Source organism: Arvicola amphibius, chromosome 2, assembly GCF_903992535.2.
Source record: "Arvicola amphibius chromosome 2, mArvAmp1.2, whole genome shotgun sequence".
Lineage (NCBI taxonomy): Eukaryota > Metazoa > Chordata > Mammalia > Rodentia > Cricetidae > Arvicola > Arvicola amphibius.
The window spans coordinates 176,234,481-176,260,948 of NC_052048.2; the positions used below are offsets into that span (position 1 = coordinate 176,234,481).

General features: G+C 47.4%; 2 protein-coding genes across 3 annotated transcripts in view; both read right to left on the reverse strand.

Annotated features, from left to right (window-relative positions):
* Window positions 1-12,316, reverse strand: part of Rbm28 (RNA binding motif protein 28) — a 36,330-nt gene extending 24,014 nt beyond the window's left edge. Inside the window, exons 1-8 of the mRNA XM_038320682.1 lie at window positions 12,120-12,316; window positions 6,899-7,057; window positions 6,537-6,631; window positions 5,722-5,797; window positions 5,246-5,338; window positions 3,372-3,443; window positions 1,919-2,099; window positions 1,642-1,781 (exon numbers count right to left, since the gene is read on the reverse strand). Of these exons, the coding sequence (XP_038176610.1) occupies window positions 1,642-1,781; window positions 1,919-2,099; window positions 3,372-3,443; window positions 5,246-5,338; window positions 5,722-5,797; window positions 6,537-6,631; window positions 6,899-7,057; window positions 12,120-12,237 (934 nt within the window). The 5' untranslated portion in view covers window positions 12,238-12,316. The remainder of the gene's footprint in view (window positions 1-1,641; window positions 1,782-1,918; window positions 2,100-3,371; window positions 3,444-5,245; window positions 5,339-5,721; window positions 5,798-6,536; window positions 6,632-6,898; window positions 7,058-12,119) is intronic.
* A 4,997-nt stretch (window positions 12,317-17,313) lies between these two features.
* On the reverse strand, window positions 17,314-25,599 carry Prrt4 (proline rich transmembrane protein 4). 2 transcript variants are annotated; one of them, XM_038317829.1, is made up of 5 exons: window positions 24,948-25,599; window positions 24,737-24,841; window positions 24,283-24,408; window positions 18,913-19,139; window positions 17,804-17,878 (listed from the first exon to the last, which is right to left on the reverse strand). In XM_038317829.1, exons 1-5 carry the CDS (start codon window positions 25,597-25,599, stop codon window positions 17,804-17,806), a joined length of 1,185 nt encoding a protein of 394 aa, XP_038173757.1. The 2 variants fall into 2 exon arrangements, with proteins under 2 accessions (XP_038173756.1, XP_038173757.1); XM_038317828.1 differs by having other exon boundaries at window positions 17,314-19,139.
* Window positions 25,600-26,468: the final 869 nt, after the last annotated feature.

The following is a 26,468-nucleotide window of genomic DNA, read 5'->3' on the forward strand; positions in this document are numbered from 1 at the left end:
AAAGACAAATGCAAGTCATATGACAAAGGGCTAATATTTGATACAGGTTTTTAAAACTATGTGGACAAAGGGTATAACAACTAAATATATTAAGATACTCAAGCTCAAAGAAAAGCAAAGCAGAGGCATTAAGGGTGTAGCTTTAGGGGCAGAATGTGTGCTTAACAAAAACAAGGACATAGGTTCAATCCCCAGAAGCAAGAGAGAAAGAGAAAGGGGGGAAGAGGGCATAGTTCAAGGAAAAAAAAAGATACTAATTTTTACCTAAATTGGCAAAGCAAGAAAGACCAATAGAATTCAATGTGGTCAAGGTATGGGAGGAAAAATGCCCATATAAATGAGAGCCCCTGAGGAGACAGCATGCACACACAGACTCACTACTACACTATACTGCATGGATAAACATGTGTCTCTGCTTATAAATGTGTTAAAATGTTCTCTAAGTGCACAAGAAACAGAACAATGACTTAAGAGTTAATGATCTGGGTGAAAAGCAAACTCATAGCTTGAAGAATAACATTAAGGTAGATGTGGTAGCACATACTTAGAACCCTCATATGCTATGTGTATACAAATTTCTGAAAAAAATGATTACTTTGGAGAATTGTTGGATTGGTGAAGAACTTTTGATTTCTACATTAAGCTCCTTTGTGCTATATTCTTTAACTTCTTATTTGAGTCCCACTAGGTTTTCAGATTCAAAAAAGAAAATGACAGAAGGTAGATGAACCCAAACTGTAGGTCTCATTGTACTCTCAATATAAAAGCCTTGACTCCATCCTTATGAATTAAAAAAAAAAAAATGTTCCACCTTTCTCTTATGTGGCCAAACCAAAACACCAAACTTATAGAAATGTAAGCAAACAGCTAAGTAAAAACACCCACCCCGACAAAGCAGTTACTGGCCATTTCTCACTGTAATATATCCTGTTATTCATTCAACTTAGACAAGTAGAAGTAGCAGCATCCTCAATATTAAAGCTAGGTTTTTAATTCCCTAATAAAGACTCTAAATTCCCAAATATTCCAAACTCATCTTTAAAACAAAGTGAATAAAGAAACAAAAAGACTCAGAATGTAGATCATTTGGTAAATGTTGGCCTAGCATGAATGAAGTCCTGGGTTCAAACCCCAACACTGCATAAACCAGACACAGTGTGGGGGGGGGGGGGCACACCTGTAATCCCAGCATTTGGGATTACACTGAAGTCACAGGGGTTGGTTCAAGGTCATTCTTATCTACATACTGAGCTTGAGGCCACCCCAGGCTATAGGAGACCTGTCTCAAAAGAGGGGCAGAGGGGAGTGGGGATGCAGCAGTTAGTAGAGTGTTTGCCTTGCATGCACAAGGGCACCTCATAAACTAGGAGTGGTGGTTTATGCCCATCACTCAGGAGGGAGAGGCAAGAGGACCACAAGTCCAAGCTCATCATCGTCAAATCAGCCTGGGCTACATGAGATCCTGTCTCAAAAGAGGGAGAGAGGGAGGAGGGGAGGATGGGGAAAAAAGCATTAGAAAAAAATAAAAATAAAGGTTCCCTTTTTAGTAGCTAACAAAAATTTGATAGAAAAACTATTTGAAAAGAGGCCTGGGCAGAACCGGTGTCCATGCTGAAGGCATCTATGAATACCCCAGCGAACCTCCATCCTCCTGTTCCTCAGCACTGCTCCCACTCTGCAGCGGTCCCTCGCCGTCAGTGCTCCCTCCTTCCTCCAGGCCACTGTCCTCATCAGAACTGTCTTCTTCAGCGCTTTCCTCAGGAGCTGCTCTCTTGACTGCTCTGCAACAGCACGGTTCAGAGCTCATCATCTGGGCTGACATGAGCGACTGAGCTTTATTAAATACACCAAGTTTACAGTGAAGAGGGGCAGAGAGACCAGTGTTTTCCTCTCCCCTAGTGTCTCAGAATGGGCCTACCTCTTCTGAACTTTCACACGTGTGGTCACGGTTGATTCTCTACCTTCCTCCTCTTCATCATCACTACCGTCATCATCTTCATCACCAGCATCATCATCGTCTTCATCATCTTCTTCTTGCTCTTCTACCCCGCCATTTTTACTTGATTCCTTATGCTCAAGTTCACTGTTCTTCCTTTCGTCTGGGGAGGAAGATAAAGGAAGGAAGCATTTAGTATCTAAACACGGTTTGTTAACAGGAAAAACTAATAACTCAAGTCCCTGGCTCCTTTAGTTTTTCAGGACTTCCTATTTTTTCTTGCCATCCAGTCAGGCTTTCATTTCTACCAGTTCTTCATCCTCAGATTCAATCTCCCACAGATCAGAGACGACTTTTTAAAAACGCTGTGTCTGTACTGAGTATCTACTTTTGTCAACATTCCCTGGATAATTCAGTATAATAACTATTATACAGCTTTGTATTATATTAGGTTTACAAATAATCTAGAGAGAAAACCAAAATGTACAGGAGGGTTGCATTAATTCTATATGAGATTGGTGCACCCAAGGATTTGGGTATCTGAGCATCGTCTGTGAATCACTTCCTCAGACACCCCAAAAGATGACAGCACACAGTATCAACAAATATGAGAGAAAAAAAAGCAAAGCTGTCACCACTTAGATTAGTTGCTTCTTTTTCTTGTCCTCATCAGAAACCTGAAGATTAACTTGCCCCAAAGAGAGAGAAACAGCAACCAAAACTCTTCAGACAGGCCACCACTTACACACCATAGCAGACACACTGCTCTCAGGCCCTCCGTGATCTTTAGCTTCAATGTGCGATATTCTGACATTCTGGTGACTTAAAAGCATTCTAAGTTAATTTATGCATGTACCAAGAGCATGCAGTGCCCTTAAAGGTTAGAAGGGATCAGATCCCCTGGACTGGGAGCCACCATGTGGGTGCTCAGATCCCCTAGTAGAGAAGCCAGTGCTCTTAACCAATGAGTCCTCTAGCCCTGCTCTTTCTTCTTAAAAATTCATTACAATGGGATGAGAAGGGAGTAAGTAGAGGGAAGAAAAACAAACTCAGGCTACTCCTCACTCATGCTCAAAAGATCTTGTGTTTGGGAATCAGCTCACCAGACAGTCCAATGTGAATCGACAAGCAGCCCTGAGCCCAGAGAAATTTGGAGATTTTCCAGGATGTTAATATTATGCTTTGGGTGTCTCCAGCTCAATACTCCCACTCCACATGAAAGCTCCAGTGTGTGTCAGGCATGCTGGCACACACTTCTAATCCAGTACTTGGGAAGCAGAGGCAGGTATTTTTCTGTGAGTTCGAGGGCAGACTGGTCTACATAGCAAGTTCCAGGTTACATACAGAAAACCTGTCTCAAAATCAAAAATCAAAAAACAACACAAGAATTGTTTCCACCTGCCCAACTCTCCTACGTAACACTAACACAACTTACCTGGGGCAGAAGCAGGCTGGGTATCTTTGTATTTGTCCTTTGCCACAGCCCAATCCACAGCCACAGTCCGTCCTGTCAAACAGAGAGGCGGCATTAGGGAGACTTTCTTCTACTTAATATCTCTATTTCCCGCCCATCAAGAGATAGCTACAGTATTAGTGGAGAAAAAGAAAAGCCAATTCTGAAACTATTGGTTTTTCTGGATGTGAGCCTAGCCTTTAACTGCTGAGCCATCTCTCCAGTCTGAATACTGGTTCTTAAAGATAGAGTGGCAAGAAGATCAACTTCCAGACCAGCCTGGACTACCTTGTAAGATAATGTTTCAAAACAAAAACAAAACTAAAAATGCTCTCAATAACTTACAGTAAAACAATCTTTTTGTATACTATGAATATTTGTAGATTTCATTGTTCTAATAAAGGGCTAAATGGCCAATAGCTAGGCAGGTAGAGGTTAGGTAGGACTTGTGGACAAAAAGAGAGAGCAAGGAATAAGGAGGGTGGGGCCACCAGCCAGCCAGAAGGAACAAAACGTAGAAAATGGGATAACAAGCCATGAACCACATAGTAGCACATAAATTAATAGACATGGGTTAATTTAAGAGCTAGTTAATAACAAGTCTAAGCTATTAGCCAAGCATTTATAATTAATAAGTCTCTGTGGGGTTATTTGGGAGCTGGTGGTCCCAATCAAAGTCTGCCTACAGGAGCTCTTTTCATTCCTTAAACCCTTTAACAACAGAAATTCAGCTTTTTTACACAGCCATCACGCCTTGGATAATACGAGATAAAGAATTCTGTTTCCAGTTACACTGGCAAGAAGCAAAACAGACTTTCAGGGGAAATGCAGTAGTGTGGGAGAATTGTCTGTAATCTGTCAATCATGTTTTAAATAAAACACTGATTGGCCAAGCAGGAAGTATAGGAGGGAAAACCAGACAGGAAGTAGAAATGATGTAATGAGAACAGGAGAACTCTGGGAAGGAGGAAGTTGATTCCTCCCATTCCTGCCTAGACCACCAAAACAGCAGGATGTGATCTGCCCCACTGAAAAAGGTACTGAGCCACATGGCTAACATAGATCAGAAAAATGGGTTAATCAAGATGTGAGAATTAGCCAGTGAGAGGCTAGAGCTAATGGGCCAATCAGCTTTCTAACTTATAGAGATCTCTTGTGTTATTTCTTTAGGGCTTGCCGGCTGTAGAGTACCGGGCAGGACAGAAACCCAAACAAGCAGGCCTGGCCCCTTCATATTACAATGCAGATCCTGCTCGGAAGTCAGGAAGGAACTAAACTGATCCCTTCCACCAGCCTGGAACCGGGTGACACCAAGAACAGACTGTCAGTTTAATAGCCCATGGGTGCTGATAAAGCATGGTCCAACCAAAACAGGATGGAGGCACTAACATGCATTTTATCAGCAGTTCTGCCCAGGACAGTCATTAAGAACTTCCAAAAGACACTCAAAAAAATGAAGGGAAGGCTCCTGGTATGAGTTTTTTCAAGCTTAGTCTAAGATAAAATACTAAAAATGTTCACCAAAAATTGTGTGGTAAGTAGGGCAGAGGTGGCGGCACATGCCTTTAATCCCAGCACTCGGGAGGCAGAGGCAGGCAAATCTCTGAGTTCGAGGCCAGCCTTGTCTACAAGAGCTAGTTCCAGGACAGGCTCTAGAAACTACAGGGAAACCCTGTCTCGAAAAAAAAAAAAAAATTGTGTGGTGATGCATGCTTGTAATCTCAGAATTCGGAGGTGGAGGCAGAAAGGTCAGCTGCTCCTCAGTGAGTCAAGGAACTCATGGCTGCCCTGAGCTGTGTGAGCTGCCACTCCAGCCCCGACATAGCTCGGTCGCGGCTTGAGTGTGGAAGACTCACCTTTTATTGCTTTCATATTCATGCCTGTGAGAGCTTTTCCGGCTTCAAGGAGAGTTTTGAACTGCACAAAAGCAAAACCACGCATCTTTCCATCTGTGAGAAAATGCACAAAAACGTTAAAGGTAGCAGGAGGTAGCCAACAGAACAGGAAGATCACAGCAGTCAGGCTGACAAGATGGTCCACAGCCTGCGCATCAGCCAAGAGGTCCCTGCCCCAAAACAACAGTTTACATCCTCTATAACTCTGGCTTTAGCAAAGCAGTCAGTCAATACCAGAGGAACTAAATCTGAGCTACCTAAAGAAACATGGGATAAACGTTAGCATTTGGACTTCACTACTTGTCAAGTACTTTATAAATATCACTCTCTTGGGCCACAGAAAACATGACAAAAGGTTTATTTTTGGTTGAATAATATGGGAAAATTTACATTACATTTTCTTCATTAAATCCACACCAAATGAAGGTGCAAAATACCTGGCTTCCTTGGGATATTCACTTCCAGAACAGTTCCATAGGGAGTAAATACTGTTTTCAAGTCATCTTCTGAACACTAAAGGAAAACAAGAAGTATTATTATAGCAAATAAATATGAAACATCAACTACTAAGTTCATTTCCAAGAGGGAGTCTAAATATTTTTATTCCTTTTTAACTCTCAAGACCAGAACAGCAAACAACTATGAACAGATGACCACTTACTTTGTATCTAAGAAGCCAAAAAAAAAAAAGAAAGAAAGAAAAGAAAAGAAAGAAACAAACCAGACATTGTGTCCCACACCTGCAATCCCGTACGTAGGAGACAGAGTCAGAAGAATCAGGAGCTAAAGGCTAGCCTCGGCTAGAAAGTTGGAGCTGTACATGAGCTACAAGAGACCCTGTTGCAAAAAGGGAAGAAGAGAGAAGCTGAACACACAGATCTCTTTCTCGACGGTAGCCTCCTCCAAAGGAAAGCATCTTCACACTTAGTGGACTTAATATATTCTTTTAAAATTATATGGATTTATTCTATTTGGGGGAAGGCAAGCTCATGTGTGTGGAAATCAGAGGACAACCTGCCAAGAGAAGTTGTCTACTTCCACCGTGTGGGACCCAGGGACAAAACTCAGGTCATAAGGCTTGGCAGCAAGAACCTGTACCCACTGAGCCATCGGCTTGCCCCTTAACAAACAGACCTCCTTTTCTTTTTTCAATTCAATGTTAAGGTTTATTTCCCACTGTGGTGAGGCGTTCTACTGATGCGCACGCCTTGGTTCAAGTGTTCTTTAAAACAGGCACTTTGCTCCATCTTACCTTAAAGCTGAGGTTCCGGATAATTAATCTGGCTTTCTTATCTGCCACTTTGGCTTTTTTGAGCTTTGGTTCCTTCTTTGAGGACTCTGAATTTTCTAAAAGGTAAGAGATACAGGATAAGTCTGCAAACCCACTTCTAGGCTAGACCTAAGTGGAAAAGGTACCAATACAGACAGTATTTGCCATGGGGTCAAGTGTGTAATATTCAGGAATAACCACATTTCCCAGCCTGAGATGCACGTAAATGACTATCAAAGCATACTAGGGGGTTACAACAAAAAGAAAACTCCTAGCTCTCTCTCTCTGGCCACCTCTCATTTTTCAGTGGCTTCCTTCCTCTTGGAGAATTACTGGAAACTCACCATTTTTCTTCTTTTCCTTGGACTTGTTCTTCAGTTTTTTCTTGGCAACAGTCACGTTGATCTTGCAACCTTCAAAGGTAGTGATCTCCTTGAGCGCCCTCTGAACATCTTCCGGCATGGAGAAAGTGACATACCCAAAGCCTCGGCATGCCTTACTCCCTAGAGCAAGACAAGTAGGGGAACGAGAGCGAAGGCCTGTGAGCAGTCTATCAAAGATACAGGTCTCAAAAGGAAAAGAAATAAGGCAGGGATCTTTCCCTACTTTATTTAGAACTATAAGGCGTCCTCTCTCTTCCAATCTGATATCTTGATGTTATTGCCTCTTCTTACCCCAGATTTGATAATCTTAGGGATATACAGGACCCTTGAAAAACATTAGGCCCTCAAAGAATTTAATATTAACAATGAAAGGGTAGGAATAATACATATGGTAGATTTGAAAAATCAGATTATAATAATACAATCTTAGGAGATATTAGCAATAAATAAGAGCCTAAAAAATGCCATCAAGACTTTAACATTTGGGCTGGAGAGATGGCTCAGAGGTTAAGAGCACTGACTGCTCTTTCAGAGGTCCTGAGTTCACAGCCATCTGTAAGGAGACTTGGTGCCCTCTTCTGGCCTGCACTGTATACATAATAAATGAATAAATCTTTAAAAAAATTACTAAAGCAAAATAAAATTTGGTTTAAAAAAAAAGACTTTAACATTTCAGTATTGAATTAAATATTTCCAAAGAAGATAGAAATCCTTGGCCTTTATCTTCAGAACACTCCCAGATCGGTAACATGGATATTACCACTCCTGGTCTACAGAGTGAGTTCTAGGAGAGGCTCCAAAGCTACAGAGAAACCCAGCCTGGAAAAACAAAAAACAAACAAACAAAAAGGAACTAAGTTAAGGGGCTGGAGAGATGGCTCAGTGATTAAGAGCACTAACTGTTCTTCCATAGAACTGGGGTTTAATTCCCACTACCCAAATGGTAGCCCATAACCCGGGGGATGCAACAACTTCTGGCCACCAAGGGCACCAGGACACCAGTAACACACACGGTACACAGGATTACATACGGGCAAAATACCAAGGCACAAAAAATTAAGGAATCATTTTTAAAAGAACTATGTCAATCCCTCTTTGCCAGCCTCATGGTCTTTCATGAGACCCAACACAGAAGAATATTAGGACCAAAAAGACAGATACTACTCATCATGGCCCTTTTCTGGGGGTGGGGCAGGAGTAAAACTGTAATTAGTTTCTTGCACAAAAAAACGAACAAATACCAATAGCGATGTCTACCCATGACCTGCAGAAGAAACAGCTCCTGCGTTCTGCCCTTTAAACACTCTCACACCTCCTTCAGAGCCCACACAACACAGGGCAGTAATCCATATGAGGTGCTTGCGCAGCTGACAGGTGGCACCAGGAAAACAAACTGCGACATGGAGACTGATTTCTTTTCTCCTGAAACGTCCAAACTCATCCTTCAGGAAATCAGAACAACAACAACAACAACAAAAAGACCCTCCTCTCAATCAGTACAACCAAAACAAAGCTGCTCAAATGTGTAGTTCAGTCAGGCGGTGGTGGCGCACGCCTTTAATCCCAGCACTCCGGAGGCAGAGGCAAGCGGATCTCTGAATTTGATGCCAGCCTGGTCTATACAGTGAGTTAGTTCCATAACAACCAGTTACACAGAGAAACCCTGTCTCAAAAAACAAAAGGGGGGTGGGGGAGTTTAATGCCCCAGTAAAGACATAAACAATAATTATACCTCCACAAAGAATTGTGACACACACAGAATCTTGACAACCGTGAGAGGTGGCGTGTTGACACCATTAGGGAAAACCCCACCTACTTCCATGCCCTCTCCTCCTCTACCACTGAAGTACAACACTCATTTCTAGTACATTTCACTTGTCTGGATAGAAAAGTCCATAATTTTTCTTAAACTGGACAAGAGAGATTGTTAAGGATTTAGACCAAGAGCACGAGGTTCAAGGTAAGGGTACACAAAACTAATATTCCACAGAGAGGGACTTGGCACTTGTCGAAGGCTTTGGCGCAACGTGTAAAGCAGCACGAATGTCCAGTCCACCTCCAGCAGCAATGCCTTCCTCCGCTATGCTGCAGAACCTGGAATGCACCTGAACTCATCTCCCTGAAACTCAGCAATAGCAGCAGGAAAAAAGACTTTTATGTTTCTTTCTTGTTCTTGTTTTGTTTGTCTTGAGACAAGAGTCTCATATAACCCAAGAAGGCCTCAGCTTCCTGATCCTCCTGCCTCCACATAGCAAATGCTGGAATTATCCACACACCACTACTCCTGGCTCAACATTAGTGCTTCTTTTTTTTCTTTTTAAATTTATTTTTATTTTATGTTCATTGGTGTTTCGCCTGCATACATGTCTGTGAGGATGTCAGATTCCCTGCAAATGGAGTTACAGACTGTTATGAATACCATAACATTGCTGGGAATTGAACCCAGATCCTCAGGAAGAACAGCCAGTGTTCTTGTCCACTGCGCCATCTCTCTAGCCCCAGATGAATGTTTCTTAAACTGCAGATTACTACCCAGTAGCGACTGACTAGAATTAAAAAAATAAAAGTACATCCATATATGGTAAAGGAGGAGTATTTGTAAGAATTTAATTTTATTTCAGTTTATTTGCTTTCCATTTTTTAAAGACAGGTCGGGTCTTGCTCTATGACCCACGCTAACATTTTTCTGTGCTTGCCCCCAACTGTGATGAGCCTACGTATGTCAAAGTAGGAGAGGCCCTTTGCACTGGGCACCAACTCAACCTAAGCAAGGTGAATGACAAGGAGAAACTAGGAGAATGGGTAGACTTGTAAAGTGGCTGGCTACAGTGGCTAAAGGACTATGAAAAGAATCTCAGGCCAAGGAGTCATTGAAGAGTACTTTAATGCAAGAAATGAACAAACAAGAAGTCTGGCTCATTCTTTAAAAACAAAAAAACAACAAAACACAAACAAAATAACTTAATGTACAGCACTCACTCTCATTCACTCCTTCTGCCGTATCTATAAATAAAGTGACAAAGAATTAGGCAGATGCTGCAGCTTACACAGCAGTCAGAGCCACGTTTACAACCCTAACTGTAACTTCTGTTACTGAAATAGAAGCTGAACATAGGGTGGTTATTAGCATATATCAGGTTCCCTAGTCACATACTCAGAAACCATGGAGGGAAGAGTCCACCAGATGCCAGTTCTCATCATTTGCTATGTTGAAAGGCAAAGATACCTACCTACGCAGATGCCTGCTGAGTTCAAATGGAGGTAAACAAGGTATCTATCCAGGTGTCCCAGGCAAGTCTTGTTGAGAAAGAAATGCTTCTACATGAAAATCTCCACACTGAGTAACCAATGCGTGGCAAACAGAATGGGGAGCATATAGCAAGCTGGTGAACCCCTCCAGTGACTCAAGCCAAAATCCTTGGAATCAGACCTGACTCCCTTACTCCTCTTTGCTCATACTCCATATCTAATGCTTCAGCAGATCCTACTTTACCTTAACAATGTCCATATACAAAACAACTCTCCCCACTTCCATTGCTACTATCTTGGTCCAATACCACAATTTCTCCCCAAATTACTCTTAGAGCCTACCACCTGGTCCTCTCTCTTCTACCCGCTAAACATCAATTCACCACATAGCAACCAGAAGCTTTTCAAAACCTAAGTCTAAAAGATCAGCCATTGCTCTCTGCTTAAAACCATTGACTTTCCCAGAGGAGAACAAAAATCTGTAAAGGTCGCAAGGTTCTCTCTGACCTGGTTCTCTGGTCCTCGTTTTCTAATTCTCTCCCTTTATTCACTTCCCTTGTCACCCTGGCCCCTGCTCTCTTCTCCTACAAGGACATACCTGTTTGAATATCAAGGTTGCTGCTTCCTGAATCCAGACTGTTCTATCCCTTAGGAATTCTAAATTCAATCTCTCCTCAGACAGGTCTTTCCTAGCCACCACACACACACACACACACACACACACACACACACACGTTTAATCTCTCCTCAGACAGGTCTTTCCTAGCCGCCACCACACACACACACACAGACCCCCTACCCCCCCTTAACTTTATTTTTCTCCTTAGCATTTATCACCATTATCAACATACAATTTGGTTTTTTAATTTGTCATCCTAACCATAAATATATAAGAACAGGATTTCTGATTTAATGTTTTACCGTCACACATTTGCTGTACCCCAAGGACAGCCAACAATGTTCTGGAATAGTTAGCACTCAAGAAGTATTTAATAATTCATAAATAGATGAAAGAACAGCATACTAAGAGCTCCATGTATGCTGATCATGGAGTTTTCTAGCAGGGCGGTGAACCTTTAATCCCAGCACTCAGGAGGCAGAGGCAGGCGGTTCTCTGTGAGTTCGAGGCCAGCCTAATCTACAAAGTGAGTTCTAGGACAGCCAGGGCTGTTACTCAGAGAAACCCTGTCTCAAAAAACCAAAAAACAAAATTTGAGTCCTCTACTTACCATACAAACTTCAAATGGTTAAATGTCCTTAAAGCTTATAATCCTGTATTTTAAAAGTTGGGATTGAGACTCTCTGCCATATAAGATTGTTGAGAACATCAAATAAGTTAACCTATATCAAACTAAACCTTCTCCTTGCCTGGCAAGCATCTGACTCTCAATAGGACGTACTGGTGCTTTATTAAATGTTAGTTTGGGTTGTTCGTTGAGACAGGGTCTCACTATGTAATCCAAGCTGGCGCTGGCCTGAACTTGCTACATAGACCACGCTGTCCTGGAATTCCCAGCAATCCTCCTGCCACAGCCTCCCAAATGCGGGGAGTATAGTCATTACGCCAGACTAACAGGTTAGCATTTGAACATTTGAATACGCATAATAAAAGGGGAAACGCAACAGAAACGTTAAGTGGGTGTTTTGCCTTTCATAAATCGACCTTACTGGCCAACCTACAGCAGAGTCAGTTTAGAGAAGAATTAGTTCCCGGCCCTGAACTTTCGGTAAGGGGCAAGAACTGCATGCTTAGAGCCGGGTTGGCTCAAGTCATTTACTCAGGATTCAGAAGCCTGAGGCAGGAGAGCTAATGGTAGCGAATTCGAGGCCAGTCTAGGCTACAGAGTGAGATCCTTGTCTCAAAACAAGCAAACCGTAACTACATAGCTCCCTGAAATTCGGCGTGTTCTAACTCCGCCATCCCACTCCTTACCTTTCTCAGTCACCACGAAGCACTGCTTTACCGGACCCACCTGACTAAACAGCTCTTCCAGCTGCTCACTGCGAGCCGAAGGCGGGAGACGGCCCACAAACAGAGTCAGACCGGCCATGAGACCGGGAAACAAGCATGTGAGGCCACGAGGGAACCTCACCGACACAAGCGAGTCCAAGGATGAGCTCCGGCAGGAAGACCCGGCCAAGTTGCCGGGAGACACCGGAAGCACTCGTTGCTCAAAAGAGTCCGGGGAGAAAGCGTAGTAGGGAAGAAAAAAAGTTCCGGAATGAAAAAGAAGGAATGACGTCTTCGGGGCGGAGCTTCTTGAGCGACCGTCTACGTGCAATCCTAGCACCGTCTCTGACACTAAGTGAAACGTGACGTCAACAATTTACCCTCTCTTAAAAATCTTTCTTTTAGGAGATCGAACCCAGATTCACCAAAACAGGCAGAAATCATTTTTGTATTCAATAAATAAATAAATAAATAAAGGTCTCCACAATTTCCCAAATTACACGCAAAAACCTCAGCCAAGGGGCTGGAGAGATGGCTCAGCGGTTAAGAACATTGCCTGCTCTTCCAAATGTCCTGAGTTCAATTCCCGGCAACCACATGGTGGCTCCCAACCACCTGTAATGAGGTCTGGTGCCCTCTTCTGGCCTGCAGGAATACACACACACAGAATATTGTCTACATAATAAATAAATAAAATTTTAAAAAAAACTCAGCCAAAACGTCATAGACACAAGAATGTAACATGCATTATTTGAACAATTTTCCTGTCCTCAGGAAACATGAGACAAAAGGTCTCCTGGCCTCAGAGACAAATTGTGCTACTAAAATTCGAACAGAACAAATGTTACAAAATTATATTTTCAATAATTATTTTTATTGAGCTCCTATTATATGCCAGGCTTTAGGGATAAAAACCGGTTGCCTGAAAAGAGGCAGGGTCTCTGCCTTCATATAAAATAGTCTGGAACGAGAGACAGATTTTTTTTAACTCATACAAAAAATGTCTGCAAGATCACATCAGAGCACACCCAAAGCAAATATAACACCCAGCTATATGCACAGACCTAGAACACACTGCTGCCCAGAGAAAGAACACCTTCCTTCTGTCTGTTCATCAGACAGAGTCGCAGCTAACCACAGGATTTGATACTCAAGTGTGCTCACTGTCTGTCCTACATTGAAAACTGCTGCACTGGCAAAATACCTAGCTGCAAAAACAACCACCCGAGACACTTCTAAAAACTTTACTTTTGAATTACAGCCACATGGTAGGCAGAAAACACCTCACAGGATGGAAGGTACAGCGAAAATTCCCCCAGACACACCCACTTTCAGTATATTTTGGATAGATAAACAAATGACTTATTGGTAGTGATGGGAGGGAAATTTATGAAACCTTAGCTAGCTTCAATAAATAATACGTGCTTTTGGAAAAAGAACCCATACCACAGTTAAATTTAAATAGATAAATCAAAAGAAAAGACATTGAAATACAAAACCAGATTGTCAAGGTTACTACTAAGCCAACCTTATCCAATATAAACAGTAAAATGGGCAAACGAAGTAAGTAGAATCTTTTAAATAAAATTGGTTTGAGATTCCATATTCTTTCCCCCCCATCCTACCACCGCCGTAAGAATTGAAATTCTATCCTCAAATACTAAATTGTAAATTTTGGGAACCAGTCATTGCTGCTGTAGCTATAGGGGAGTTTCATATCCACTTGAACCCCTGCCCCCAAATGTTCTAAAGACCCTAAATGCATTTTTTTTTTTCCTTGAAGAGAAAAGACTATACGCCCTATGTCCATCAGGGGGCAGCAAACACCCATAGTGTAGGGTCTGTGTCTCTGGGTGAATACACAGTAAAACTGACTCTGTCTTTCCCCCTTTACTCAGATGTCAATCCCCGTCTGTTTCCTGCTCCATCCCCTTCTATCCGTTCATATCAGGGAGGGCGCATGGTTCTTCAGTCAGGAATATTTGCTCATCCATCTGCTCAGGGCACATGCAGTGTTCTTTATTAAATAGCAGGAGTCACGGGACCCTGCGAGGTGGCTTCCAAGGGAAATAAACTGCCGGCCTATCCCTCATCCATCAATGTGTTGAAGCCTGCGAAGGAGGGAAGAGAAGCCTGGGCTGTTCTTAGCCAGCCTTTCTCAGGCCCCATCCCTCTGGCTCCACTCCTCCATCTCCCCATAAGCCAAACCTTCTAAAATATTAGCTCTTGTTCTTCCCACTTCTCACAACTGTAATAATCGCTTGTGTTATTAATGACTTCCTGTAACTAGCACTTGCCTTTCCTCCACGAGACCTCAAGTGTCACATACACTTGCTTCTGTCCTTGTCTGCTCTTCTGTTCTCATTACCTGGCATATTGTGAGCATTTGACAAATGCATTTTGTTGTTGTTGTTGTTGTTGGGTTTGGGGGGATTGTTTTGGTGTTTTTGTTTGTTTGTTTGCTTTGTTTTGTTTCTCAAGACAGGGTTTCTCTGTGGCTTTGGAGCCTGACCTAGATCTGGCCTCGAACTCACAGAGATGATTCGCCTGCCTCTGCCTCTCAAGTGCTGGGATTAAAGGCGTGCACCACCACCGCCCAGTTTGACAAATATCTTTGGATATGGAGTGGATGAACTCATGAATGAATGAAAGTTTGTTTCTCAGTACCTCCCAGTACCAAGATTTGGAGCTGCAGGATGTCTGTATTAGGATCGACCTGTATTCCTCCTGAGAAGCCTGCTTTGGGTAAGGCATGAGGCCCGAGATAAAAGGGTGGGGCTTACCGAAGCTTTGGCTTCTTTGTAAGTGAAAAGGCTAAAGGAAATCATTCATGTGAGTGTATGGGGGTGTGTGCACGAAACGTGTAGTAGAGAGCTGCCCATGAAGGACAGAAGAGAGCATCAGATCACTTAGAGCTGGTTACTTTCAATTGTGAGCAGCCCAACGTGGGCACTGAGAATGGAACTCAGACCCTTTGGAATAAAAGAAATTTCTCTTAATTGCAGAGCCATCTCTTCAACCCTAGAAGTAATTCTTATGAAGGAAAATCGACAGTGTGGTGAGTAATGAGAAATATTCCTTTGGCCTCCTTTCTCATCAGCTGCATTCAGAGCTTTCAGACCAAAAACAAGTGTCTGAGAGAGAATCAGAGACAGACTGAATGGGGAAGCTCTAGATTTGGACGGCTGTGCTCAGGGGAGGGGAGTACGTGAAGCCAGTTGGGTTCAGTGAGGAGAATGAGCAAGAGAGAGCAGCTGGAGAGGACGAGCATGAGGAAGAGATGACAGGGGAACTGGGCAGATGCAGACGAGAAGCAAGCAGCTGGAAGGGGAAATGGGGTGAGAAGGAGACCAGTTTCCCCAAGCAGCAAGCATTCTTTGCATGACACAATGCAGTGCCAATGCTCTGAGCCCACTGCAGCCACTATGACACCAGTGAGAAATGCCTGTAATTAGGAAGCTGGCAGTTCTCTGGTCCATAGCCCAGAGTGAGGATGCAGTAAGAATTTCTGAGCCCTGCTGAGCCAGGTGATGGAGGAGGCATGGTCGGGAGCACTCCAGGTTCATGCCTCAGCCTCATCTGCACCGCTGGCTCCATTTCTCTTCTCCATCAGGACTCTTGCTCTCCCTCAGAGGTCCCTGCCTTCCTTCCTCCCTCTGAGGACCTCCACAGAGGTCTGGGACCCTGATGCTCTCCTCAGTCACGACAGATCTTTGTTTGCAGGGAACAAAGGCCTCGGGGCCTCCTCACCTCCCTTCCTGCTTCTCTCTTGGCTCCTTGCCTTTTTTCTCCAATGCCCATTAGTTGATGATCCAAGTTTGGGGGGGTATGTGTGTTTACATGTGTGTGTACAATCACTAAGATTCCTGGGTTTTCCCACTTTGAGCCTAATGTATATGTCCCTGCAGGTCTCTCTGTGATAGGCAGGAGGTCTGCCAAACACTGCCAGCTTTTCACTTTCAAACCTGATCCAAGACCCTTTGTGACACTATGAGTCATTACATTTTAGCCAAAAGACAAATGCACAGTGAGTATAACTGGAGGCTAAACGCTCCAGGGAAGGATGCTTCCTTCTGGTGGCTGGATGTGCTCATGGGCCTGAGCTCTGCTTTGAGGACTATCCTGGGGTGGTGGCAAGAGATGGGCTGTGGAGACAGACTTTCTTCAGAGGATCAGAGATGAGAGCTCTGTGGGAAAGGGGCCCCGGGTTCTTCTGAGCCCAGCTTAAGAGGCCCTGTTGATGAGAAAAGGCAGTTTCCTCTTTGTATATTCTCAGGGGAACTTGTCAGACAAGTTGTTGGATGGCTTAACCTGAGGCACTCGGGCCCTTTAACAGGTGTGGCCATTTTTCCATGAAGGTCTTTATTGTTCACTAGCTCCGAGGAAGCTGTCTCTCAAGACCTGACTCCAGGCTCTGAGGAGCAAAGGCATTGCACCAAGGGCTCAAGTGCCCTGCCCCCACCTCTCAGGACGGTATCCTCTAGGAAAAGACACTAGCCAGGCAGTCCGATGGGCAGCTTCCAGGGGTTTCTTTCAGGACTCGCTCACCACAAGAATCCTCACTTTTGTGGGAAGGTCCCGGAGAGTCTGAGGCAGACCCACTCCATTTCCGCTTCTGGTGGAGCTGAAGTTGTAGCCCCCTTTAAGCGCCTCCAAGAAGGTGGAAACAATCTCCTCTGAAAATATTTTATTGATACATCGACTCTGAAAATGCCCATTTCCCACCCAGCTGCTGTAAGTTCTCTTGGATGAGCTACAGGGGGTGGTTCCATGAAGGGGATGGCACAAGTGGGTACGGAGCCCAGACAAGGCCCTCCGTCTTCTGAGGATAGCTGTCTCACTCAGCACCGGGGTAGGAGTGGTGTTGGTCAGGAGTGGAGCACCTTGGAGCTTTATTGCTGGTGAAGGCCAAGGAAAGTGAGACCCTGCCAGCCTAAAAGGGCAGCTGGGGGCATCAGCACCCACGGCTCCAGAGAAATTGGCACTGATTCCCAATCCACAGAACCTGGTTACTGACTCACCCACCCAGGGGCCCCTGGATGAGGAGGAATCAAAAAAGAGGTATCTGAACCAGGCAGAATTGGGGAATGATTACAGTGTGCAGGTCTTGGGCAGATTAGAAGCCAAAAAAACAAAAAAAGCGGGGGCAAACGGGTTGGCTGTGATAGCTGCCTTTTCACAGGTCTATGGTGTCGCTACCCACGCTCAGCTCATCAATCTGTCGGCAGGCATCCAGGAATTGCTCATGCAGCAATGCCTCCTCAGCCTGCAACTCAGAAGAATGTTCAGGGGAGTCACGGGAGGGTGGGGACAGGGCCTGGTAGGATCCTGAGGCTGGGAGGCTGGGGCTGCTTCCCGATGGCCGCGGGGGACTGAGAACGCAGACTAGCGGACAGCGCGGAGGCCTGTCGGGGCTGGAACATAGAAGCATGGACGAGCTGTCCCGTGAGAGTCCACACAGAGAGCCAGATGAGGCGCTGCTGCCTGCGGGCCAGGCCCCAGGAGAAGGGAGCTCAGGAGGCGCTGGGGATCCAGGGACCTTCTCTGACCTCTCACCGGGTCCGGCTCCTGTCTTGTTCCCCAGTGAGACGGTGCGGTAGAGGCCGAGTCCAGGTAGGGCTTCCCCAAAGGCAGTGCCCTGAAAGAGGCCAGGAGCCAACAGCGCCTCACTGCAGAGGGCTTCCTCGATGCTGCGCCGCAGGTTGATGGGTGAGGGCGGGCGAAAGTCCACGGTGCAATCGCTGCTAGGGGAGGAGGCTGGTGACTGCGTTGCGTTGGCCCCGGCACCTTCGAAGCCCCGACAGCCGCCACCCTGCAGTAGGAGGTCGGGGCCTGGGCCCGCTAGGGCACACAGCTGCAGTAGCTCCGCGTCCCCACGCGCGATCGCGCTACCCAGGGGCTCCTTGTCCCGGGTCCCAGGGACCCAGCCTCCTGGCAGCAGCGGAGCAGCGTGTCCCGGCGACAATCGGAAGAGCTTGGCCCAGCAGCGCCTTGGCACACGCGGGTTGCAGAGCGCGGGGTAGAGGCCCAGCAGTGCCAAGGGGAGCGCGACACCCACCTCGCCCAGACGCAGCCCTAGCTGAAAGGCCCACCAGGGCCAGGGCCCCTCCAAACCGGCTTGGGCGCCGTAGCCCAGGGCGTGAAGCACCTCGTAGCCCTGCAAGGCTCCGCTCAGCAGCCCAAAGGTACCGGCCACAGGGGCTGTGCGCGCCGCGCGCCTCCAGGACTCCCGCGGGGCGAAGGGGCTGCGCACTTGCGGGACAGGCGTAGCGCCTTTGAAGCCAGACCCTCCCAGGGGTGCTCCGGGTCGCCGCCGCCGGCCGCCCCAGCAAGAGAGGGCCAGCAAGAGCGCCGACAGGAAGGCAGCGAGGAAAGCGTGCAGCCCGCGGGAGGCGAGCCGCAGCGGCCGCAGTGGCCGGTGCACGGCGCTTCCCAGGGTGGCAGCGGCAGCCAGCCCCAGCCCCAGTAGCAGCAGCGCAGCCAAGCCGGCCGGACACCGTGGCGTGCGCTGCCGGGCCAGCAGCAGGCAAGCCAGCCCCAGGCCTGCGGCTAGGCAGGGCTGTGGAAGGTCCTGCAGCAGCAGCCAGGCGAGGGTCGGCAGCCTGTCGCGGTGCCCGTAGGCGTCATAGAAGAGAGGGAAGGCCCGAGTGGTTCCCGCCGAAAGCAGCAGCAGATCCAGCAACGCCAAGCAGGGGGTTCCGGGAGGGCAACGCCAGGGCAAAAGGGCCAGAGCCAACAGAGCCAGCAGGGCCACCAGGCCGAAGAGCGCTCCTGCCCCATATACATGGGCTTCCCAGGCCAGGCCCCAGCGAGCCTTGGCCTCTGCCCAGTCGGCCTCCAGGGTCAGGAAGAAAAGAGGAAGAGCGGAGGCAGGAGGCTGCCCCAAGTCATCGGGCAAGTCTGGCTCACTACAAGAATCTGGCTCACATTCAGGCTGTTCTGAAGGGTTCCCGGAACTGGCAGGAAAGGGTTCATATGGACCAGAAGTGGAGACAGTGGGGTCTGTGAACAGAAGACATTTGGCTGAAGCCCTTAGCAGCCTGCCTCCCCCTCCCTACCCCATCCCCGCCCCAACACACACGCTGGCAGCCCTCTGCTAGAAATCTGAGTGCATCTTTAAGGAGCCTGTTTTTCATCTCTCCCCCTTCTCCTCCCAGAACCCCACCCTCCAGGCTGAAGCTTTCTGCGATCACTCTTCTCCCATCTATCCACTGCTCACCCTCCCCATTGCTTATCGTTTTTTACTGGGCTGGGGGAGGGGTTTTCTTAAGAAAACCTTAAGAAGTTACTGAAGTTTGCAACTGGAAGGAACTGTGTGGCTGTCCCCTCCAGAACAATCCCCACACAAGAAAAGGAGTTTTCATTTCCTTCACACACATATGAACCTCCACGCTTAAATGATTGGTGGCATGTGGGAGACACTGAGTAGTTTTCATTCAATAAAAGAATCCTCTATTTACCAAACGAAGAAACTGAAGTTTTGCAAAAGGACTTTCCCAAGGTCCCAAACAGTCATAGTTCCAGAATCCAGATCTGAGCACCACTCTGCGTCTCTTCCCACAATACACTCTTCCACAGTACCAATTGGTTGCTCTTCCCCCAACATACACACACACACACACACACACACACACACACACACACACCTGACTCCTAACCACGTCTAGGACTAGAATAGTCCTTCACCTGTCCCTATTCAATACTCTTTTGTCCCTGTTCACTGAACATGCATGAACACATGCGTGCACATGAAGAACGGGAAGAAGACTCCCTGCCCTAGTGTTCTAAGAACACAATTTCTTACTAAGTATCCTTTCCAAAGACTACACCCAGTGTTTAGCCAGTAAAGGGCAGTAACCCCCCTCCTACTCTGACTTATCCACAAGACTTTTTTATTGTTTGTTTTGTTATTTTTATGAGATAGGGTCTCACTTTGTAGACCAGGATGCCCTCTTAGCTCACAACAATGTTGTTCCGCATCTCCCTAGGTGCTGGGGCTATAGCATAAACTACTAAGCCAGGCTCATGCTAAATACTCTCTCCTCTGATACCCATGCTCTACCAGGGAACCACATTCATACCCTCCAGTGTAAGGCTCTTTCTAAGGATGCCTCTTTACCCTACTCCCATTTTATACAAGATGGTATGGGGTGGACTCCTCTGGGTCTCATAGGGTGTCCTTGAGCTCCCCAAAAGGAACAATTAGGGAGATCATAATGGGATAACATGCTATCTAAATAAGTGAGCCCCTTGAGCGCACTGGGATCTGCTAATTCAGGCTCTAGCCCCTTCATCTCCCACCTCCCTGGGGGGAAGGGAAGTTGGTGAAGAGAGGAAAGGATTGAGACCCTTGGTTCTGCTCTCCAGCAGCAAAAGGAGCTTTTTTTAAAAAAAAAAAAAAAAAAAAAAAAAAGTTAGACTCAGAGATCATTTCATGACCAATCAGAAAGGGAGGCAATAAAAGTTGATCTCTTCCTGCACCTCAAAGTTTCAGCAGGCAGCTGCAGGCAAGAGCAGAGGAAGAAAAGGTAGCAATGAAGTACAGGGACAATGAGGTGGGGATGGGGGGCAGGAGACAGGTGTGGGCTAAAGAGAAGGGGCTTCTGGTAGTTACACTCTTGCTCCAGCCGTGCCACAGCTGTACTCAGGCTGGATGACAGAGGGAAAACAGGAACACCCACCCCAATCTCTTATCCCTCATGCAGGGAAATGCAAAAATCAAACTTAAGAAAAATGAGTGAAGTCCCAGGCAGCTCAAGAAAGAGAAGGGAAGAATTGACAGCTAGGAAATCATCAAGGTAGCAACCAGCAAATTAAACCCTCCCTGCCAGCTACAAGCGGCAGCATGCACTCTGGTCCCCATTCCATTCCATGCCTCAGATTGGAACTGGGGAAGACTGCCTAGTACACAGAACAGCCGTGACGGTAAATGAGATGTGTAAGGGAAAACATTATCAATACAGAATTCTGGCCGGTATCATGAACTAGTTAGTGTTCACCTCTGACCAATCATCAGTTTACGTTTGTATGCGATCAGTTCTGACCTCAAATTAGTTCTTTTCTCGAGATCTATTTTATTTGTAATTACGTGTGTTGGGGCTTTTTACAGGTGAATACACATGCCCACAGAAGTCAGAAGAGGGTGTTACATGCCCTGGAGCTTGAGTTATGGATCGTTGTGAGCTATCCAGTGTGGGTGCTGGGAACCAACCTGGGTCCTTTACAAAAGCAGTATGTATTTTTTATCTGCTGAGTTGTGTCTCCAGCCCCGCGGATTAGTTCTTGGTTTAACAATTTAAGGTTTTGATCTATGTGGAAAGCCCTAGCACATCCTAAATGCGCTTAGAAAGGCAGAAGTCCAGGGAGTTAATGTGTCAATCTACTGTCTCAGTTTGAGTTGCTTGAAGGACACTGGGTTGAGGACCTAAACTCTCCCCAACACCCATTCAGTTGGGAACAGGTAGCTGGCTAGTCAGAGGAGGCCTCAGCCTTGTGTCAGTACATCAAACTAATACACCCCTCTCCTCATTTTCTGGCCCCTTCTGATGCCCTGGCCTAACCAGCTGCTGGTTACTGGATTACTTTGGTTTCATTTGGCCCTGCCCTGCCCAGGAGCCTATAGTCTGCTCCAGCCTGGCATCCTCAGCCTCTCCCCTGCTTACCACACAGACACGTGCGACCACATCCACTTCTCAGTTACAGGCCACACAAAACCCCACGTCTCACCCGTGTCCTCAAGCACGGTGGTTAATAGGGCAAATGTCAACGTTTATAAAATGCAGCACAGAAAATGCGCAAAGCACAAGGAACACCTCAAGTAACAAAGACAGACTTCTGGGTTTGGACCAGAGTTTGCCCAGAGAGCCCACTAGGTCAAGTGTGGATGGAGGCAGGTAGGAGATCGCCTAGCTTCTGCCTGTGGAGAGTCCACTTGACCTCATCACTTTTCTCTCCAAGTGTAGCTCCCTATGAAACAGAATGCCTTGAGCTTTCTCTAAAGCTCAGTGATGCTATAGTCCCTGCATTCCCAGGAGATAGATCCTGAGCAGGCCACCCCTTCAGGGGAGGTTCCACCCTGTCCTTGTGGCCCCTTGACCTCAGGGGTGAGAGAAAAGCAAAGATAGGATGTCAACATGAGTAATTGGTGAGGAGGGGCTGGCCCAGGTGGGGGATGGGCGAGGATAAGCTAGGTCCTGGAAAAGCCAGGTCTGATTATCCACCAGGCACCAAGATCAAAGGGCCGCCGAGGAATCAACTCTGGAGGCTGGAAGCTGCAGCCCATTTAAGGGTTTGGCTGCGTCTTTCTCCCTACCCTCAACCCCAGCATTGTGGAGACTGATACTCTTAGCAGTGACACTGGAAATATCTAATAAGTAGATGCCCCAGGGATTAGCCCAGGCCTGCTAGTATGGTCAGGGAGCAGAGGGAGAGAGAGCCAGGAGGACTTATCAATGGGCCTAAAATCCTTGGATATAGTAGAACCCATAATTGTCGATGTGTAATTGGGTTGAATATAAGATATGGTCAAGAAAAGGGGGCCCAGTGCAAAGCAGCCCTATGTCTATGTGGCACAAGGTAAATGTCACTTCAGTTAGAAAGATTCTTGGGTGCTTGGTATGGTAGGCACACCGGAAATAACAGCACTTGTGAGGTAGAGGCAGGAGGATCAGGGGTTCAAAGCAAGCCTCAGCTACAAAGCCAGTTTGAGGCCAGCCTGGGCTACATGAGGCCCTATCTTAAAACACACAAAAAAATGAAGCTCTCTCTCTCTCGCTCTCTCTCTCTCTCCTTCTCTCTCCCCTCTCTCTCTCTCCTCTCTCTCCCCCTCTCTCTTCCTCTCTCTTCCTCTCTCTCCTCTCTCTCCTCTCTCTCTCTTCTCTCTCTCTCTTCCTCTCTCTTCCTCTCTCTCTCTCTCTCTTCTCTCTCTCTTTCTCTGAGCAAGGATTGACCCAGGCTTCCGAGTTTATGTAAGAGAAGCAGCAAGAAGAGCCTGGGTTCCTGCAGCCGCCAATGAGGCGGGGATAGGGAGATGGGGTTGTGAGGCTGTACTGTGTCTGATACTGTCCAGACTCATTAAACCTGCCTGGCCAGCACTGTCACCCAGGCTGACAGAATGCCAGCCAGCATCTATCCCCTGAGGCACAGAACTGCCCCCCACCCACAGCAGATCCTGCCACCGCTGCACACTAGCTCCACAGGGCAGTGGCCATTCCTTCTACACCTCTGAGGGACCACTGTGATGATGGCTGAAGAAAAGCCATAAAATACAGTGCATCATCAGGAAGCCAGGGCATCCATGACTGAGCACAGTACAGGGTGGCTTAGATGATTCACAGACACCGGATGTCTTCAGTAGAGCAGAGGTAGGCTAGGAGTCCCTCCTCGTGGTGCCCGTGGCCTCATTTATCAGAGCCTTTGGGCACATGTGCCCTCGGCCCTAGGAACACTCTTAATCCCATCATCAGGTGGGGTCAAGGCCGGGATATCTGAAAGGCTGAGTTTGAGTGTGTATTTGGGGCGCAGTGCAAGTTAAGAAGCTACTGTTTAATGAGTTTCTACTTGGTATCCAGTAGACATCAGGGTTTCTTCAAAAAAAATGTGTACCATTATTAGACTTAGGCTCAAAGAGGACAAATGCTTCCTCCACATCATCCCCCTGTCTAGGTGCCTGTTCTGAAAGGCTCCCTGCCCGCAGGTGGCATCTGTCAGCTCACAGTCTCCTCTTTAACATCTTCTCTGTGAAGGGTTCAGCTCTGCCCAGGTCTGACAGCATGTCATGGCAGATCAAACAGCAAAGGAGAAAACCCCAAGGCTGGGTGGAACAGTGGTAGGAAGGAAGATCAGGAAGGAAGCAAGGCTGGGATGAGTGGAAATGCTGTGGAAATCATGAAGTAACTCTTGCGCTAGCAGCCCTGGCTTCTCTTCCTGTCCTGCTCTGCCTATGGCAGCAATCGTCTCAGAGAACCTCACCTAATGCTTTGTGGCATCTTCCCAACCAATCCTTGTTAGGTCATCAAGGTATAATTTCTCCATAGTGACGGTGAAGTGAACAGTGGTATGGCTATGAGGACAATGACAAAGGTCCCAGGACACTGCTGTGTGTGTGACATGTAGTGTGTCTATTTCAAATGGCTTGTATGCTTACCATGTTGCCTTGGTGTTGTCTTGATGGAGGAAGAGCTTGGGGAAGCCTCTGAATCTGGCAGGCTTGAGTTTGAGAACTGTCTTTCCAGAAGAGGAGGGGGTAGGGACCGAGTGGTACCAAAGCGTCCTGTAACAGGAGCATATAGGGCTCAAATGTCATCCTAACAGCTGGCAGTGGCTTTGGGGGCTCAGGAGAAAGTTCTATCCTCCTCCAGAGCATGTCCCAAGGAAATCACTGCCCCAGGAACTGTAGCCATATGCACACCATGAATTAAACTGCAGGCACAAAAATCATAGTCAATATAGCAAAGATTGCTTCTCCAGGGAACATTAGCCCTTGACCTAGAGTAGTGGTTCTCAACCTATGGGTCTCGACCCCTTCCCAGGGGTCACCTAAGATCATTGGAAAACAAATATATTTACATTACAATTCATAACACTAGCAAAATTCTCACCTGGAGAATCTGACACTTGAGAAGCAAAGCTTGGGTGTGCTGTTGAGCCTGGGAAATTCTGGCCTGAGAAATTCCGGAGTGGAGACAGAGTAGTACCAAAGAACCCTGCAAAAAGAGTCCGGGCTGAAGCTGTCTCCTGACTACTAGTGGACAGCAGATATTATCAACTGATGCCCAGTAGGGATTCGCCTTCCATGGGGTGGCTACTTACCAAAGGGTCCAAGGCGCCCAGCAATCTCTGCCAGGCTGGCCCGCAGGCTGGGCAGTAGGGGCAGTGACCGATGACCAAGAGTGGGGGCTGCACCTGCTCTCAGTGCCACACCAAACTTCAGTTCGAGCTCGCTCTGATGTGGCCTGGGAGGACTGGTTGGAGGTGCTGTAGCAGTCAGAGCAGTGGCCCAGGTCACAGTACCCAGCCTAGGCTGAGAGGGAGCAGTGGGCCGTTTGGTGGGCCCTGAGAGGGGAGATGTGGACTCAGGAGGCAGGGAGGAGGCCCAGGGTGTGGAGCTGCCATCAGCAGAACCCCACTCGGGGAGGTAGTTCCCAGGAGAGCCCACCAGCAGTTCCCAGAGGGGATCAGTCCTCAAGTCGCCTTCCACCTCTCCCTCAGACTCCTGGCCTAGCCCAGGAGAAAGAGGGTGGGTCTCTGTGACAGGGCTTCCCCAGACAGCAGCAGGTCCCCGAAGGTGGAATTTGAAGTTCAGTCCCAGGTTGAGAGACAGCATGGAGGCCTCACTCTGAGGTGATGGGGTCAGAGTAGTGAGAGGGCCACCGGGCGCAGAGGAAGCGGGCTGGGGACCCACAGGAACGGCAAGCAGGACCCAGCAGAACAACCCCAGCTCCAGGCAGCAGTGGCCTGCCATGGCTCCTCCTAGTGCAGCAGCCTGGGTGGGCAGGAGGCTCTCACTTCTTGAACACTTTGTGAGCTCAAGGGCCCTAGAGGGAGGAGAAGTCCTGTAAGCCCTGGCCTCTATCACCCTCTTACTTTCCCAGATCAGACGCCCTAGGCAGAGGTTCTAATCACAGAGAAGCAGGAGCAGGAGCAAGAGGCAAAAGGTTCTGCTGGAGAGGAGCAACTCTTTTGCCAGCCCTTTCTACTACCTACAGGCTCCAGTACAAATAAATCTCTTCTCTGCACCCTCTCCTCTACATGCACCCAGCCTTCCCACTGAAGTCTGACCATAGTCAGTAGCCTCATCCTTAACCAGAGCCTAGAGAATCAACTTGGCCTCCCAGATGCAGATCCTCTCCCCTACCCCCCCCCCCCCCCCCCCCCCGCACCCAGCGGGCCAGCACCCTTCTTCCTTCCTCCCTCAAATATCTACAGAGACCCACTGTGTGCCAACCACTGTTCCAGTAATACGGTGGCAAAAAAAAAAAGCAAACCCTCTCTGTTGAGTCCCCCATTTCCAGTCCCAGTGAGAGAAAACCACTGGAGCACAAGGCCCTCGGGAAGGGTAGAACACAAGCCAGAGAGATCTGAGCTGGAAGGCTACCCAGGCTATGCCAGGGAAGCAGGGTAGCTAGCTGGCCTTGATCTCCGGAGCCTTTTCCCTCTTTCTGGGGGCTTGGCCTGCTGTTACCATTCGCCTGACCCTAGGAATATTTGAGGGAGAGACCAGTTAACCCCTTCTGGCTCCCTGGGAGAGGATGTCAGGCAGGCAAGCTGGGCAAGGGGCAGCTGCAGAAGGCTACCGCCCCCTCCCCAGAACACATCTGGTGGAGGAAGGGA

What these genes read in the sequence shown, in the direction of transcription:
- Prrt4 (XM_038317828.1), bottom strand. Translation starts at nt 25,599, where the DNA reads ATGGCAGGCCACTGCTGCCTGGAGCTGGGGTTGTTCTGCTGGGTCCTG. An exon ending in TGGGCGCCTTGGACCCTTTG is followed by an intron (nt 24,842 to 24,947) that starts GTAAGTAGCCAC and finishes CTCTTTTTGCAG; the next exon opens with GGTTCTTTGGTACTACTCTG. An exon ending in GACAACACCAAGGCAACATG is followed by an intron (nt 19,140 to 24,282) that starts GTAAGCATACAA and finishes TTCTGTTCACAG; the next exon opens with ACCCCACTGTCTCCACTTCT.